Source organism: Pithys albifrons, chromosome 18 (assembly GCF_047495875.1).
Source record: "Pithys albifrons albifrons isolate INPA30051 chromosome 18, PitAlb_v1, whole genome shotgun sequence".
Lineage (NCBI taxonomy): Eukaryota > Metazoa > Chordata > Aves > Passeriformes > Thamnophilidae > Pithys > Pithys albifrons.
In genome coordinates, this window is record NC_092475.1 from 8847743 (window position 1) to 8865426 (window position 17684).

Consider the following 17684-nt stretch of genomic DNA (forward strand, 5'->3'; position numbering starts at 1 on the left):
TTTTCCCAGCCTTCAGAGGCTTTTTCTCTCCCCATTCACAGAGCTGTGTCTCAAAATACAGAAATTAGGTAAACAAGGGAGGAAATGTTCTACTCTTTTAGGCTAGGGGCTTGTGAAGTGAAGAAAAAAAGAACTTCCTTCAATCTTGTGACTTCTTATAATAAGCCCATGGAATGTGAAATTCATTACAAAACAATACAGTTGTGAATGATTTTTATTTATTGCTGACAGTTAGAATGAGGCTGAAAAGAGACTGTAATAATTACCTGATGGAAAAGTCAAAACTGGGAGCTGAACAGAATGAGATTTGATAAAACAGTGAAACTATTTCTACAAAGAAGTCAAGAGAGGAAAAAAAAGAAGAAATGCAGTTAGAGACTAAATTAAGCACTGTGGAAGAAGGAGACTTGATTCTATTGCAATGTAAGAGAATTTTTGTGGAAAGTTTCTTTCTGTCATCACTTTTCCCATTCAGAGGAGAATGTCTTGCCTTGTTACTGCTGAAATAGGAGCTGGATTCCATCACATTATGAAGGTGCTACTGCAATGGTTACAAATCCCTTAATGTGTGAAAATTTGTCACAAGAGAAGTCTACTTGCAGCTGTAAGGGCCCACTCCTCCGGGGTGTGAATTCAAAATAAATTTTTGATCTTTCCCTCGGTGCCAGTCGTGCCAGACTGAAAAAGAAAAGGGAGGGAAAAATCAATTAATTCAGTTTTGCATTGTCTTTGATGAGATTCCAAAGAAGGAAGACTGCGTGAGAGCAAGGGCAGACTTCAGTCCCAGCCTTGGGTTCTGAGAATTACTTAAGTTGTGAGGCTTTGTGTAGACTAAGAAATGAGAAAGAACAGTGCCATCTTCATTTACTCTTGAAAAGACTTATGAAAATGAGAAGTGCTATGTCACACTTTCACATTAGGGCTGATGCAAATTTGGACAATCAACACAAAGTCAGAACAGGAAAACTCTGATGTCAAAGATCTGGCCAGTGCCTGCTCAGTTCACCTCCATTTTGGCAATAATATGATTATTCTGATGGCCATTGTGCTTTGTTTTGTACCTCCTTTTGGCCTAAACAGGCTTAGTCTTCAACTGGAATAATATTTTCCATATTTTTATGGAATATTGTGTCCAAGTAATTCCAGCCACACCAAGTCATGCTGTTTTATAATAACAAAAGAAGCTTTAGGAAATATGAACTGCTCAACACTGAGTTAATCCTTAAAGCAGCAGAGTCCAGAGCAAAATTAAAAATAATAGAACAACTTGCTTTTATGTTTCAGAAAGGCATGATTTTCTCCTGAGTTAAAAGAGGACAGAGCAATTCTTGCTTGGGCCCAAACAAGGGGAGATATGGCAGTATCTGACTTGTTTGCTTAACTCAGAATTAACTTTGGAGCATTAGGGGATTGTATATAAAAATAGAAACACAAAGCCAAGCTGTAGAGTAAACTTCAGAGAGACAAAAGGGTTTCACATTCACAGTTTTCAGTTGTTAAAGATGTTCCTAATTGGAACAAACAATACGTGATTAAGAGATCATAATATCTCAATATACATTTGGTGTCACTTTTGTTTTCGTAAACAGAAAATATGAAAAAGACAATTCAAGCATGATTTTTTTTCCTTTTTGTGAAGTCAGACATGCTGTTGGTCACGTTGGAAACACTGAGTAAATGCTGCAGCTTTCACTTACTTTATCTTGACCTGTTGATTCATCAGAGTCACCAGCAGGACACAGCGGCTCACGGGCTCTGGGAGGGGGTTGGCGTAGGAGATCTCCAGAGTCACAGCTTTGTTCACCACAATCCTCCGAGGAAGCTGAAGGACAAAGGCACATTTCTGATCATTCACTGTTTTACACTCTTCTGCTGTCAGAATTCAGTCGAGCTGTGACAATTTAGCTGACAGCTTTCCTAATGTTTGAAGCTGGATTTGGCTTAGTTAAATAGTGCTGTCACGCTGTCTGCAAGATTTTGTGCATAATTTCAGTGGAATAGAGCCCTGACTCCACAGGCGCATCCAATGAAACCTGTCTGATCTTTGGTTTGCTGAGTGGCTTTTCTTTTTTTTTGGCACATCATTGATTAGTAATAAAGTGCTAAATCAATATGAATTGGCACTAGCAATTATTAGAATTAAGAGTTTAAATTTGTATTTTGAGAGTGGGCAAAGTTGTTTAAAGGCAACACAAGCACTTGCCAATAACTAGGACACGTGAAATGTAAACAAGTGCTGTGAACTTAAAGCAGTGGCATGTGACTGAGAAAGAAAGAAAGCAACAGAGCTGTTCTGAGGAACACAGGGCAGATTCAGGTCAATGTTCAAAACTGGCCTCTCACATCCTTGCTTTCTCAATTTAAGCAGGCAGAATTTTCGAGCAAGGTCTGAAATGGCAGCCTAAATTAATTCACCTATCCCCAAATTCTCACTTTATGATCTGAGCTCCAGAAAAACTCTTTTGTGTCTGTTTGGGACATCATGGAGAGAATTGTTTACCTTAATGATGATGTTTGTGTCCTCTAAAATGATTGTCTTCTCCACCAGCAGCTTCAGCCCGTGCATGCGCATGACCTCACACAAAGCAGTAACCTGGATCCTTTTGTCAGTAGTCAGGTATTTTCCATAGTAAGAATAAGGGATCTTTACCCGGATATGCTTCCCTGGAATTCAGACATGTATTTAGGAACCATTACATTTTCAAAGAAAGCTAAAGAGACTTAGCGGGGGGGGGGGGGGGGCATTAATTATTGAAGTGAAAAAAAGATAAGACAGCTGGAGTCTGTTTATATTTCCTTCTTGTGAGATTGGTTGTGTATTTCCCTTTTCTGGTGATCATTTTCTACTTCAACTCATTTGACCCTTACAGTTTTGAATAGAGGATTTTGGCTGAAACTGAGGGAGTCAGCTCAGCTGTATTTCACTGGATTCCTGACCCTTTGTATTTCTTACTAGTAGAGGTATAACCATTTTTATCTATTCCCTCCTTATATGCTCTTTTTTTACCTCAGTCAAGAAGAAAGTTTGGGTCAAGTCTCACAGAGATCCTTTTCAAGTGACCTGGTCAGCTGTTCTTTGTAGTCCTACAACTTTTCTGCTGTGTATGGGAAAAATGCTTATCTTTGTAGTCCCTGGGGATGAAAAAGATCTCTATAATAATTTCAGTAGCCTTGGCCCTTTAAAAGAGAGACAGTTTGTCTTTTAAGCTTTGTCCTAGCTGATTTCTTTTAAACTGTTGCCTGTTGAATGCCTGAAAGCATGCATCAGACTTTTTATTAATTGATAGAGTAACATGCTCCTATATATGTGTAATAATCACCACTCAGACACGCACACATGCACATGTATATATGTATAGATCCCACAACACACATACATATGTGTAAGTGTTGCTTCTGGAGCTATAACATAAGTGTAGCCTTCTATGTAAATTTCCATTCATGCTTGAACTAGTGAAAGTTTTCAGAGGAAAAAAATCATGTAAAATGTAATCATAAACAATGCTATGAAGACGTAGAAGAAGTAGATGCACTACAAGACTGATATGATACAGATGCTTCTTCCTTCCAGTTACCTTCCTGTGGCTAGGAAGAGGGCTAGACTGGCTCCTTGGGTACATGAAAAGCTACCTTGCTTAGGACCAAGTTCCACAGAAGTGGCTGCCTTCAGGATCTCTGCCACTGTTCTCCTTGTGTATAGGATGGTTGATGCACTCATGTCCACCTTCACGGTCTTGCGGTCAGAGGAGAGGTTGTTGAGGACTAAGATGAGGTTAATGTCTTTGCCAAACACTGGAGGTTCAGCCAGCTTGAATTTCCCAGCAATGCCAGGGTTTCTGACTGTCTCTGAAGGTCTTCCACCTGAAGATTCTGTGCGTCCTTCCACAACGCTTGTTCCAAATATCTTAGCCAAGGCCTTTCTATAAACTCGCCTTTCATCAGAAGAACCTGGTGGAAGGAGAGAACCAAGTAAAATTGTGCTTTTTTTGCAAATTCACCTTCTCTGTGTAAAGGCTTTCAGAGTGATACAGGGAATCAGCTCTGCGTCAGTCAGAAATATACAATACCTAAAAGTTCCCCACATCTTCACTAAGCCCTGTTCAGTTTTTTCACAGAGAAGTAATAAATACACTGTTATAAGGTGAGTAAATCACTAAAATGAAATGTGATGCATTTGTATTTGTCTAAGAAGCAAGAATGCTTTTTCTCAAGTCAGAACTTGCAGTAGTGTAATAAGTGTTACTTTGCTGATCAATTGACAACCAGCCTCTGTATTAAATACAGTTGTACTAAAATATTGTGAAGTACTGAAATAAGGCAAGTGATTCCAAATGGCAAACTTTAAAACAAGTGAAATACATTTTCTTTTTTTTTTTTTAAAGAACTGAGTAACAAACACAAAGCAAACTTTTATATGAAATGTCTAACCCTGGTACTTAGTGACCTGTAGCTTCCCATACTACAGACCTGTGCTTAGTTCATGATACACAATGGACTTGATTTTAGGATATTTTGGTATGACACCCTGAGGGTTTGTCTGCCTTGGGTAGTAAAACATATTTTATAGCCCTGTTTTCTGTATGTGCTAAATTTTATACTTCTATGTAAGGGATTAATGTATATTTTGTATTGTGCCTTAATAAGGAAACTGTAAAATGCATAAAACCAGAAATATAATACCCATTGTATTAGGAAAGCAGTCTAAGAACACTAGCAAAAAATCTTCTGAAGGAAAGGGAGATATGTTCACACAAAGTAGGTTACCTATGCTACTTCCCAGCACCAAGTAGGAAATAGTTGTGATAACAAGGAGATAATTTGTGATAATTCCTTTACCTTCTGGATATTTGTAGTTAGCGGTGACATCCACACGGGAATTGCTGCCCACGGCTTTGGTGCTGATGAACCTGCCAATTATTTCAGTATCGCAATAAACTCTTTTCTTAGTCCCATCGTTGTACACAATCCATCTGTTGCAATCGGCGTTCACCTCCGTGTACACAAATAAGGTGTCGTAATCCAAGTGTACATCACCTTCTTTGATGGCTATGACAGATGCAGGGCCACACTGAAAAATTCCTAAAATGGGAAAAAAATAAAAATAAAAGGTCAGACTTTACTAGCTGTGCTCAGTTTGGTGAAGCACTGTTAAGTCACTCAGAGAACTTATAGTGTTACCTTTGCTTTGTTCTTGTGGAGTTGCATCTAAAACCTGCCATCCATTGTATGATCTTCCCAGGTCTGGGCGAACAAACCAGCTTTCATTCCAGACATGATAATCCCTGGAGACAAAGAACAATGTCTAAAAAGCACAATAATAGAAAGTCATACAAACTTCCACTTTGAAAGAAGTAATGAATTTTGGTTTTTAAAGGTTCCCCAAACTGAGACACAATGTTTTTAGAGCACTACCTCTTTCAAAGGGCAGATTTATTATCTGATTTTGAGATGTAGACTTCAGGGCAGGGAGGGAGAAAACCATGAAGTTTGTTGCTTTCCCCTACCCCCCCAAATGGATGTCTACAGTATTAATTTAGATAGTTATGTATTACATTTTGTCCACTCAGTTGCTTTTATACCATTGCTGTTCATGTTTTTAAGACTCCTAAATCCCCTCCCTAGTTATTAGTGAGATGCAAGAAATTCTATTTACCATGTGGAATCCTTGCTGATATTAAGACTCCTTCCAGAGCTGTCGTAGTACTTATCGATACTCAGGTTTCTGTCCACGTCATGAGCAGAGTTAAAATTTGAAACCAAACGAGTTGGAATCCCCAAACACCTCAGAACTGAAATATATTTTATAAAAAACACAAACGAGCAACAAATATGACAAACCCCACACAGTTCCATGATAACAAATACCTGAAAAACAAAGTTATGTGTCTAAATATTTTGTGATTTTTCAGTATTTGCAGTCTGCATAGAGCTGTTCCTCTTGCAGAGTTTGTTGCTTCATAGTTTTGATTAAACCAGAGGTCACCAGTGCCTTCATTCCACCCCAGCCCTCTGTTCTCAGAGCTCACCTGTGCACATCACACCTGCAAACACCCAGCACTGCCCATACTGAACAGGCCTGTAGTTGTCCTGACGCCACTTCTTGAGGATCACCACACTGCCATCCCATCTGGATGGATTCTCATGAGAATGGAAACTTCCTTGCCACTTTCCCAGGAGAACTCCGTTGTCATTATCATTTCCATTGATCTAAAAATAGGCCAGTGGACAGAAGGCACAAAATGAGTGCTGTGTTATGCACTCTGTCTAGTTAATTATATTGCTTAAAATGCAAGTGGCTGAGTCTGACTGATAAAATTGATGTTTTCTGCTCAGTGTTGGATTTGTGTTAAGTTGTCCATTTCTTACCATAGAACTGATAACTCTGCCCACATATTTGGGATCTCCTCTTCGGGACACATCCATGGCTGGGTCCTGACGGTAGTACAGGCTCAGATCAAGCATGGTGAGACAGATGTTTAGAAGGTCTTGAAACTGTGATCAGATAAGACAAATTTTTAAGAAAATGGATTGTTTCACAGGCAGAATTAAAGGAGATCCTACTGGTGTTCCTTCTTTCTGAGATATTCCAGCCCAAAGGTGATAGGGACAGTGAGGAACACTGGGAGCAAAGTAAGGCTACAAAGGGTTGTTCAGTTTTCTTATAAACAGGCCTTTTGGAAAGGCAAATAATGATAAAAGTGCTGTTGGAGGCAGAATGAGAGTCCAAATGATTTTTTATGGCTTACCTGTCCATAATACCATGCTCTTGCTTCAATGTACCTTGCATTGCCCACAAAGATAATTCCATTTTCATTTAGAACATATTCTTGCCTCTCGTTTTCATTGGCTATGTAGACATCATCACCTGAAAACCAAGTTGGGCAGGCTTAAAGCTGACAATACTAACAGCCTTTCAGAAACACTGGCTTGGTTTAGCAAGGGGAAAACTACTATTTGCAAAACTCATTGTTATAGCTCCATGAACATGTACTGCTCAGTGATAATGTCTGTTAGTGTGTATGTCCTGGGGGGACAGGGAGCAAAATGATCCATATTACATTACTAAACTTTTCCCGCCTACTTTTAGGATAGCTTTTGTGAGAAAAGCCCAGGCTTACAGATTTTTTTTCTGTCCTTTCAGGGTAGTTAGAAGAGACATTTAAAAGAACCACACAAATAGCATTTTTTTGTTTTCCAGTTGTGTTCGTCTTGTTCCAATATTCCTAAATTAAGGTCTTTACTTGCCTGATTCACAGTGCTATTAAGAATGTTATTAAGAAAACCTGCTCAACCATTCACTTGGATTCCATTGTTCCTCATTGGTTTTCCAAGTCTATGGCACAGTGTGGAGCTGCTGTGAAAGCATTGGCTTCCCACAGAGGCTTAGGTTGTTTTGATCACTCTTTGAGTAGCAATATCTGATTATGTCTGCGTTTAATTCCATAATGTCTAAAAATATTTTCTGAAAGCTTTAGGATTTCAGGAAATACATGCAAAAAAATATCAGCTTTTCTATTTTATTTAGTCAACTTCTTTACCTTCCTATAGGAACTTCCCATCCTTCCCTTCCTGCAAATAAAAAGATTATGATTTATTTTTAAAATTATATCATGATATAGATCTATTTTTGTGGTTGCTGCCCACACTTTTTAAAAAATTATATCATCGGTTTTTATTCCTAAGCTTTTGGGGTAGCTTGGGCCTGGAGACCTGTGTTTCCAGGTGTGGAACAGTTGGAAAGAGTGGGAGCAGCACTGAGAATGCTGAGCAATCCTGAAAACCTAATTTATTAATTTTTTAAGGTAGGATTATTTAAGGTAGGAAAAAAATGAGGATGAGAAATGGGGCAAGCATGGTAATCAATTCCAGAAATTCTTGTGAACAGGATGGAGCAGTGAGAAAAGAAACCTATTCTTGAGGTCTGTCATATGTAGAATGAGAAATTATATGCTGAAACGTAAGGAAAAATTTGTTAATAGGAAAAACTTTTAATAGAAAGGCTGGTGTTTTATTGGAGGGATTTTCCAGGGCAGGCACTGGAGCTTCCCTAATAGCTGATCATTAAGAAGGAATTCAAGACCTGTCAGGAATTTCCTAAGTGCTGAAGTGGATCTGCCCTAAGGATGGTGTGGGACTAGATAACTTTCTAGGATCCTTCTAGCCCTGTGAGTTTATGCTTCTGGGTAATCTGAATGTCATTCTGTAGTCACTTGAAGGACATCCTTTTCTAAGTTTTGTATGTTCTCAATTGTAATGTTCTGGACCCTGATCTTTGAGTAAGTATACTTATCTTTTTTATAATAACCCTATTACTACTAATAACTAGGGACAAAATTAACATTAGTTTAAAAGGAGGAAGAAAAACCCCGTAACACACCACAACAAATCTCTTCTTTCCAATCATGACTAAATTGTAACATCCCCTTCTGTTCTGTTACTCAGCACGCCAGGAGAAAAAAACTTTCATCAGCCACAAGAGTTCTCTTTTTGACAGTTGGAGAAAGACGGGTGACTATTGACCTAATCCTTTATTAAATTCATTTCTTTTAATACAAAAATACAAAGTTGTTAGGTATTCTGTACTCTCTGAAATTAGTTTATCCTGACACAGCGGGAAACAGGCAAGATGGAAATTCCTACTGATTGTTTTTAAGCCATATGTAACTACACTTTCTAACATAGATGCACTTTTAGTAATTTCTTCATATAATCTTTGCCACAGAAACAATTGGCAAATATCAGACATTTAGGGAAAAAGAGACATTCTACAAAATTCTCAAACATATCTATCATTTTGTCCCTTAAAGCTTTACAATTGAAGTGTTCACTTGTGAGCTATGGATCAGAGTATGATCAGTCATTTAGTTCATGATTATCACTGTTTATTCTGGTAGTTAACTGTATGTCTCTTCAATGGCATAAGAATATAGCACATCATTCCTAGGGGCTGGCTTGAAAGTACCTCAGATTTCTCTTGAAATTTCCTTAAGAGACTTTATTAACGTTAAAGCATCGCTTTTGTGTTATTCACATATTTGAAACAAATACATTACTAAATTAATAAGTTGATTGGAATCGTTAAGTTTGGAAAAGACCTTTAAGATCATGAATCCAGCCAGTAACACAGCACTGTCATGTTCAGCACTAAACCATGTCCCCAGGAGCCACAGCCACATGGTTTTTAATCACTTCCAGGGATGGTGATTCCACCACTTCTCCAGGCAACCTGTTCCAGTGCTTGATCATCCTGTCAGTGAATAAATTCTTCTGAATATCTGATCTAAACCTCCCCTAGCACTACTTGAGGCTCTTTCCTCTTGTCCTGTCACTTATTCCCTGGGGGCAGAGCCTGAACCCCACCTGGCTCCACTCTCCTGTCACGGAGTTGTAGAGAGTGAGGACATGACATCCTTGTACTACTCCTGAGTTCTGTGCCTCTTCTTCCAAAGGCAATAAACTTTTCCGGCTTGCTAAACTAGATTTTTTTTCTGGTCCATGAACATGTTCTAATTCATAATTCTTGTTCAGGATAAATTAACTATAAGAGAATTCCAAATGAGATCTCATCACCTCATAAAATGGCATTAATATTTAACTTTGAACTGTTTTCTCTTATACAGTTTAGTATTCCATTTGACTTTTTCAAGGCCACTTCACTTTGGTCCTCATTCATTGATTAACAAGAGTTTTCACATTCTTCATGATATCCAGATGATAAATCTGCCGTTGAAATTATTGTTATTTCTCCCTAAACGTGTGATCTTTTATTTTATGTTACTATATCTTATTCCTTCTCACCTACTCCAGTCTCTAAGGTCACCCAGTTATTTCCCTGTGTCATCCCAGCCCATCTGTGCAAGGACAATCCTGCTTAATGTCAGCTTGTCAAAGTCAGTGATGAACTATTTGATCAGACTGTTTTTTCCAATAGCACTTAAGGATCCATTAGTAGCTCTTCTCCAATCCAGTGCTTTTCCTTTCCTGTCTCATCCTGACTGTTTTCTTGTAAGTGGTTCTTTACTGATATTACAGTTGATGAATTAATTCCTGTTTAAAGAAAAATCTCACATCTGGAATTGTATGTACAGGCCAGATCTGTCATTTATCCTTAGATGAGAAAATAAATCTTCTATTTCCTTTCTGCTATGACACTTACAGAATGGTAACATACACTCAAACTGAATTTGTTCCTGTTTTTCAGGATCAGGGAGCTTTTCCACTCTATAGAACTTATTCAGCAGCATCCTCCTTTAAGGATACTCCCTTTTATCTGTCAGTAGTCATTGCATCATCTGGTAAACCTGAAGGGCTCTTCTGCAGGGTCATTAGTTTTAAATAGTAATGGCCCAACTTAATTTTTCTCAGTTTTCTTCTGAGAAGAGTTTGTCTGGTCTCAGAAGCACCACTGGTGTTCCAGTTCAGGAGCTGTCAAATATTGCTGTCCCTGCAGAGTGGTTTCCATCAATTACAAGTTACACACAAATGATCTTTCAGGGGGTTCTGGGGAGGTTTTTTCCCTTAGGTCTATCTATGCAGAGACAGTCTTGAGTTTCCTGAACATACTTCTGTAATTATTTCCGACTTCCAGGACTTGCTGAGCTAATTAGCAGATCTTTTCATCCTGGCTTCTAACATATTTCTTAGTGGCCCTTGACTAATATATGGTCACAAGAAAATTGTGGATGATTGTGGTTACTTTTCTTTTATAAGCTGTTTATTCACTGGAATGGTTAGGAGCTTTCTTAACTCTGGAGTATCATGTTTTAAGGCTAATCAGTGTTTCTAGACTGTGGCATATTTGCAAAATCTGTTATGGAGTCAGGCTGAGACATGTGGGGGTGTTCAGCCTGGAGAAGAGAAGGCTCTGAGGAGACCTCATTGTGGCCTTCCTGTACTTAAAGGGGGCTTATAAAAATGAGAAACTGCAACCTTTCACATGGGTAGAGAGTCACAGAACAAGGAAGAATGGTTATAAACTAAAAAAGGAGATACTTAGATTAGAGATTAGGAAGAAATTCTTTACTGTGAGGGTGGTAAGGCACTCACACAGGTTGCCCAGAGAAGCTGTGGCTGCCCCATTCCTGGAAGTGTTCAAGGCCAGGTTGGATAGGGCCCTGCACAACCTGGTCTAGTGGGTATCATCTGTGCCCATGGCAGGGGAGTTGAAATGAGATGGTCTTTATGGTCCCTTTCAACACAAACCATTCTATGATTCTGTGAATTGTCAGTCTTCTTCACATTTAGCCCTCTCCGTTTTTATGAAGTTAGTTGAGCTATTGTCTTTGCAGCCTTGCTTTGATTTAGGTGCAAGTCAAGGATGTTGCTCTATCCTTGCTTTAAGTTCTGAGAAGTGCCTGCACTTAAAAAAGCCTGTCAGCCCTTGTCTACTGAAAAAGTGATCTGCTCAGTTCCGAATAAAGAGCCTGTGATGGAACCCCATATAATACATTTCATTAGGATAAAAAGGTGGTGGTGGTAGCAGCTTTTTAACGTAGTAAAACCAGGTCTCTGAGCACTGAGATTGCAGACACTGGTGAGCCAAAGAGAGACAGCTTTAAGGGGCAGCTTTGTGTGCAGATATGAAGCAACAAGGTCAGTTGTGTTCAAGAGCAAAGGCATTGACACCTACCTGGGCACCACGGGTTGAAGAGTAACACAAACTGCCCCAGGAATCTGGAGAAGATCTTGTTCCCTGAGGTTACCTGGAGGGTGAGATTGTATCGTCCAATGACAGCATTGGCTGGGCTGGAGATTACAAAGTTCATGGATCCAGCCTCGCTGGGTCCTGGGGCAGCGCTCCAGCCACTTGGCCCGGCCTCAGAGAGGTTAAACACAGCCCTGGTGCGATGGGATTCCGAGGGGTAGGGTCCTGCCAGGAAGAAGGACTGATTGGTTTCCATTCCAGAGAGTGATTTCAGTATTAACCTCACACTTGAAACTGAGCATATTGGGGGGGGGCGAACATTAAAGTTACAAGCATTAAAAGCATTAAAGAATACACAAAGAAGAATTGCATTTCTAAATAGAATAAGGAGAGAACTCCCAAGAATAAAGCTTACAATTTTATGGCAGCGTGGATTGAGCTAAAGGGGTGTTACCTATTTCAGTGACAAATGCTAGGCTCTCCCCATTCTGCTTTGGCCTGTTGAAATACAGGGTGATGCTGAAGGCTTGTCCTCGCCTCACAGTCAGCTCGGTGTTGGCATATCTGTCGGTGTGGTGGTTGGCTGCATTCACTGAAGGCTGCCAGCTGATGTGTGTTGGGGTCAGATCTGTAAAACAAAAGGCATGAAGAAACAGCCAGCATGGAAAGAAGCCATTGGCTGCTTAGTTGCATAATGAGCTTGCTAAGGACAATTATGTTTTATGGGAGGAAGAACAACTAAAAGGCAGATGAGCCATTAAATTAAGTCTTGTGGTCAATGATAGAAACTTTTCCTTGGTTCTGTTACAGTGCTCTTATACATCAAGGACTTACATACTTCTTATACAGTGCTTGTTATTGTTTTACTACTGGACTTAAAAAAAATTTACAGGGGCAAATTGGTATAGTTTCATTATCAACACCAAATAAAGTGGCCTGTAACCCCTCTACATTTTAAACATGTGTATTTTTAGGATTCCAGGAACGGCAATTAGGAAAAATTTGCTTTTCCTGCTTAGATCCTGAGGCCATTTGACCTGGATGCAAAGGAAAAATGCATAATGAGAGATGGATGAACAAGAGGTATTTGAAGACACACTGGAGCTTTTGATAAAGAAATCACTCTGTCTGAATCTAGCTCTGTTCACTCTGTTCAAAGTTGACAACTAAACCACTGGAATTCCTGTTCTGGTAGGCTCTAGCTTAATGTCCTAGAGGAATTCTGATGACTTGCAGTGTGCTTGGAGTTCTCCAGTATCACGTCCTCCTGCACATGTGCTGTTATTATGGTTTGTGGTTTAAAACCCATAAAGTGGTTCTTGCTACCTTAAATGCTAAACTACCTTTTTGGTAAGCAAATATGTGTATGATCTTCCTTAAAAGATTGTTTTTCCTTCTATAGCTCACATTTTGTTGCCATGCTCAAACCTGAGCAGTTACACTGTCTTTGGGAGTGCTGAGAAGCACTTTCTCTGTTTGTATCTGCCCTAGGAGACCTCACAAAGCACACCTGGAAGATTGTGTTGCAAGTTTTGGCAAATGCTCTGGGCAAGTATCTTGGTGAATGTTCCTCCAAGTCACTTTTATTAATGTCAGTGTCATAAATGCAGTGAGGTTGGGAATGGAGGGAGCAGGGACAGAATAGGGGACACAACCACCACCATTTTAAAGAGAAATCAAAAGAAAACAGCAATAATGACAAAAAGAATAGGATGGAAAGTATGGATTAAGAGTTATGCACTGTTGTTGTAGGGATCTTCAAACAAGCTTCCAGGTCCATCTATGCCATAAAGCTTAGCAATGAAATACTAAGTCAAACCTGAGATCATATAGCTGCATATTAATCTATAATTCACATCTAATCTGTGAAGAAGAGGTAAAAGTAAATACCAACTTAGGCAAAAACCTGACAGAATTAAATTTGATGAAAAATAATTTCCATTTTTGTAGTTTGAGACCACAAAGAAATAACATGAGTAAGCACTGATGGGCTGAAAAGGAGAATCTTTAGCATAAGTATCTGGAACAACAGTGAACTGCAGTTAGCTGCTGCTTTCCCTGCAAAGCAACATCTTAGAAACTCATTTGAAAATGTTTGCTTCATCATTAGTTGAGAGAGAACCCTGCTTTGCAATTGCCCAGTTCAATAATTATCTTTATTTTAAATTTTCAAAAGCAGAGATATTGTCATTACTGTTTTCCTTTCATAGGGTTTTAATGTGTATTTGAATTCTCTATAGGCTCCATGCTCACAGCTCCATTAGGATGGTTTACACAGGGTTTTTTAAGAAAAAGCATAACTTATCTCTGAAATAGCATTTAAAAATGGTACATTTTGAAGTAGTGGGAATCTCTTTTCTCCTCCCTGTCCCCAATATTGTCTCTTTAGCTCAAAAACTATTCTCAAACAGGTTTTAACAATAACAACAATAAGACTTTGAAAATGAAGTGCAAGAACAAATTACGATACAAATTTTCCTTCAGATAAGAAATCGGAGCAGATACCTACAGGGCATGTATCCTGAGGAAACAGTCCTGAGTAAAGTACCTGCCGAAGGGAAGCAAATGACTTGCAGAACTCACCTGCCATTCCCTCAGCTTATGAGAATTGCATACAACTTCTGCTTTGTTCTTCAAGGTTGTCCAAGTCACATCAATCATAAAAAGAAAAAACCCAGCAATCTTTTTGTGCTGTCAGCTGAAATTTGACAGAAGGGAGAGGTGCTTAGAAGTTGTTATTAATACCTGTAGACTTGTCAAACGAATTAACTGGTTCCTATAATATAGGGATGTCTAATGCCAAAGTTCCTACTCAATGTGGGTGTAATTATGGGAGGAGATACCAAAATTATTTACTCAGAGGAAATGCATGCTCTTGAATCCCAAGACAAGAACTTCCTACAAAGATAATGGGTGTGCCATGAATAAGTTCTCTTTAAGGGTGAGGAAATGGGGAGCGTGGTGGGACGTAAAAGCCATCTGAAGGAAAAAGGAGCATTTCCTGATGACTTAATTTCCATGTTGGTTACTATCATTTCTGGCTCTGTCCAATAGCTGTGACTTGGTTTTACAGAGTGTTTTTTTTGGTCTCACATTATATCCAACACCCTCTGACTTATATGAAATTATTAACTCCCACTAGAAACTAATGTCTGTTCACCTGTTAACTCCATACTACTATTTCCCAAAAGTTTTATTTCAAACATATTAAATGTGAGTAGTTTTTATCAGCACAACCTCTAAGCCTGTCTATTTTAACAACCATTAATAAATTTCTTTTTGGTTTTGTACTATCACTTAAAAAAGTACAGGTAATAGTGGCATTGTTTTGAGGAGGATTATCCGCTTAAGATTCTGCAGCTCCACTGGTAATGTTTTAGCACTCAGTGAAGACTTCAAAATAAATGAGTCTGAGTTTCAAGTTACAAACAAAGAAAAACCAATTGAGAAAGCAGAAGTTAAGTTCAAACAGCTGTTTCTAAGGTTGATTTTACAAGAAATTTGTCTTCTTGCACCTTTTTCAGAATCTTTGTTTTCACACCACAAAGACTAAGAGAGTACTTACTAATATGACAGTCATGGTAGCCTTATCCCAAGAGAAAAACACTCAAACTTTTCCCATTAGGCACCAGTATATCTGGCACGGTGTATCTCCACTTACATTGTAATTCTGCGGCGCTTCCGTCTCTTGGAAGTTTCCAGGATGTTCAGGCTGTCCAGGAATCACCTCAAATGGGTTTGATTGCTCTTCAAAGCTACTTTAGTTGGTCTTTTTCTCTTTTCCTTAATTCATATTCCTTGGAAACCATAAGAGCCACAAGCCTCTGATGTTCCCCGGTCTTCACACACAGCCCTAGTGACAAACCGCATCGACCAGTTCTTAAGTTCAGGCGTTCGGTACTTACAGTGATTGCCTCAGACGTTACACATTGCTCCCACTGGCACTTGACTATTTCCTTTCTTCTTCCTTGCTACTCATATACATAATTAAGTCTCAGAACACTTTTTCTGTCTTGGCTGCAACCACCTCCTTAGCCTATGCAAGGCACGCCCACAGCCCTGTTCCCCAAGCCACCAGAACCTCTCTCAGACTGGCCTACATCCCAAACCAGCACCTGCTGCTCGACGCCTTCACCGCAGCAAAGCACCAGCAGCTGCTGTTGCAATCCCTTTGGAATGCTGCAGTCATGGTTCCTAAGTGACTAATGACTGAATATTGTCAAGGTGTTTTCCTACCTCAGTTCTGCCCGCCCATCATCCAAAATGGTTCAAAATACTTTGTTCCTCCTTTTTCCTCTTATCAGGGTCTTGAAATTGCAGCTCAGTTTGCAAACCTTCAGAGAAAAACAAACTCTTGATGATTTCATTCATTGCCCCAATAATTTTGCCTACTGTTTGTACACCCACGGTAACCAAATTGCACTTTACACTTGTGTTGTTTCGACTTTATTCTAGAAAGAGGAGAACAGTATAACTTCCACAAAGTTGCAGAATGTTTTCTGTGAGTCTGTATTCAAGTTGTCACACTTTTAATTTGACACATTAACTTCGTGTGCATGTGAAGTGTTGCAGGGAAAGGGTGTTGCCTTCCTTTTAACTCCCCCAGAGGTTTGATTTAAAGGCTTCTCTGGTTTCTGTTGGTGCAATTCACTTGACTTTAGCACAGCCTGCGTGTTTTCTCACAACAGAGATGTAAAAAGAAGTCACTAAGTGTCATTCTAAATCCAAGGTTGTTCTGCTTGAACTTCTACAGTGGTTACAGTAGCCCAGAAGAGGCCACACAGATGATTAGAGGGATGGAGCACCTCTCCTTTGAGAAAAGGCTGAGAGAATTGAGACTGTTCAGCCTTGAGAAGAAGACTTTGGGGCGACCTAATTACATCCTTCCAGTACCTGAAGGGAGCCAAAAAGAAAGCTGGAGAGAGGCTATTTACAAGGGCCTGGAGTGACAGGACAAAGGGGGATGACTTCAAACTGAAAGAGAGTAGGTTTAGATCAGATATTAGGAAGAATTCTTTTACTGTAAGGGTGCTGAGGGGTGCTGAGACACTGGCACAGGTTGCTCAAAGAAGCTGTGGCTTCCCCATCTCTGGAAGTGTTCAAGGCCATGTTGGATGGGGCTTGGAGCAATCAGATCTAGTGGGAGGTGTCCCTGCTTATGGCAGGGGGTTGGAACTAGTTTGTCTTTGAGGTCCCTTCCAACCCAAGCCATTCTATGAATCTGATTTACATGATGAGAGCTCTTGGCTCTGAGGAACATCAGGAAGAGAGAGCAGGTACCACTGTGGGCTACTTGCACAGCCTCTCTGTAGCTCATCCTGTGTCCAGTGTGGTCTCGTACTGATATCACGTGACTGGCAGCAGGAAACTAGAGTGGCTGCAGGTGCCCTTCTAAAGCAATTTTGCAGGCTACAAGCACAGGTTAACTTCATAGCCAATCTGAGCTTGGGCTCCTCTACAGTGAGGAGTCTCTGTGATGAGTCACAGGTACCCTGTAATGTGTGGTGGAAGCTGGGGCACAGAGCTGGCTCAGGGCACTTTGCTGAGGTTCTGCTGCTTCCTGGTCCAACAGTCTGACATGTAGTAAAGCAGTAGCTTGGCTTTCCATCCACTTCATCTACACAGATCATTTTCAGTCAGAGATTGATTTACTTTTGTGCGCTTATTGGCAATAAACCAAGTCTCCCACTGGGCTACACCTGGTTCACTTGCTCCTGGAACCCATCATTTGGTCCATGCCAATCCTTCCATAGAGGGCTTAGGTTAGTTTTACTAAACCTGAACTCTAAAAGATGACTTCCTGACACATAACCTATACTGAAGAAAACTCTTCTCCAGTTAAAAAACTCTTAGACTTAAGATTACTCTCCCTTTGATTCCCAAAGAAGACTTCCAGCAAGTGCAAAATATCAGCATGCTAAAATATGTGTGTTGAGCTGGGCAATTATCCCAATGTGTTTGTCAAATGGTTGTCAAATTGGACACCACCCAAATTCCTGTTGAACATTTCCTATGTCTCATTTGGTCACTGTGATTTACC

At 39.8% G+C, this 17684-nt stretch overlaps 1 protein-coding gene across 1 annotated transcript; it reads right to left on the reverse strand.

Moving 5' to 3' along the window:
* Nucleotides 1-196: 196 nt before the first annotated feature.
* LOC139680417 (protein-glutamine gamma-glutamyltransferase 6-like) lies at nt 197-15756 on the reverse strand. Its single transcript, XM_071572993.1, has 14 exons — nt 15306-15756; nt 14228-14342; nt 12099-12272; nt 11630-11869; nt 6747-6865; nt 6367-6492; nt 6027-6207; nt 5654-5789; nt 5179-5282; nt 4837-5079; nt 3631-3948; nt 2501-2664; nt 1698-1822; nt 197-678 (listed from the first exon to the last, which is right to left on the reverse strand). The coding sequence occupies exons 2-14, from the start codon at nt 14232-14234 to the stop codon at nt 528-530; spliced, it is 2088 nt and encodes a 695-aa protein (XP_071429094.1). The 5' UTR covers nt 14235-14342; nt 15306-15756; the 3' UTR covers nt 197-527.
* Between the last annotated feature and the right edge of the window lie 1928 nt (nt 15757-17684).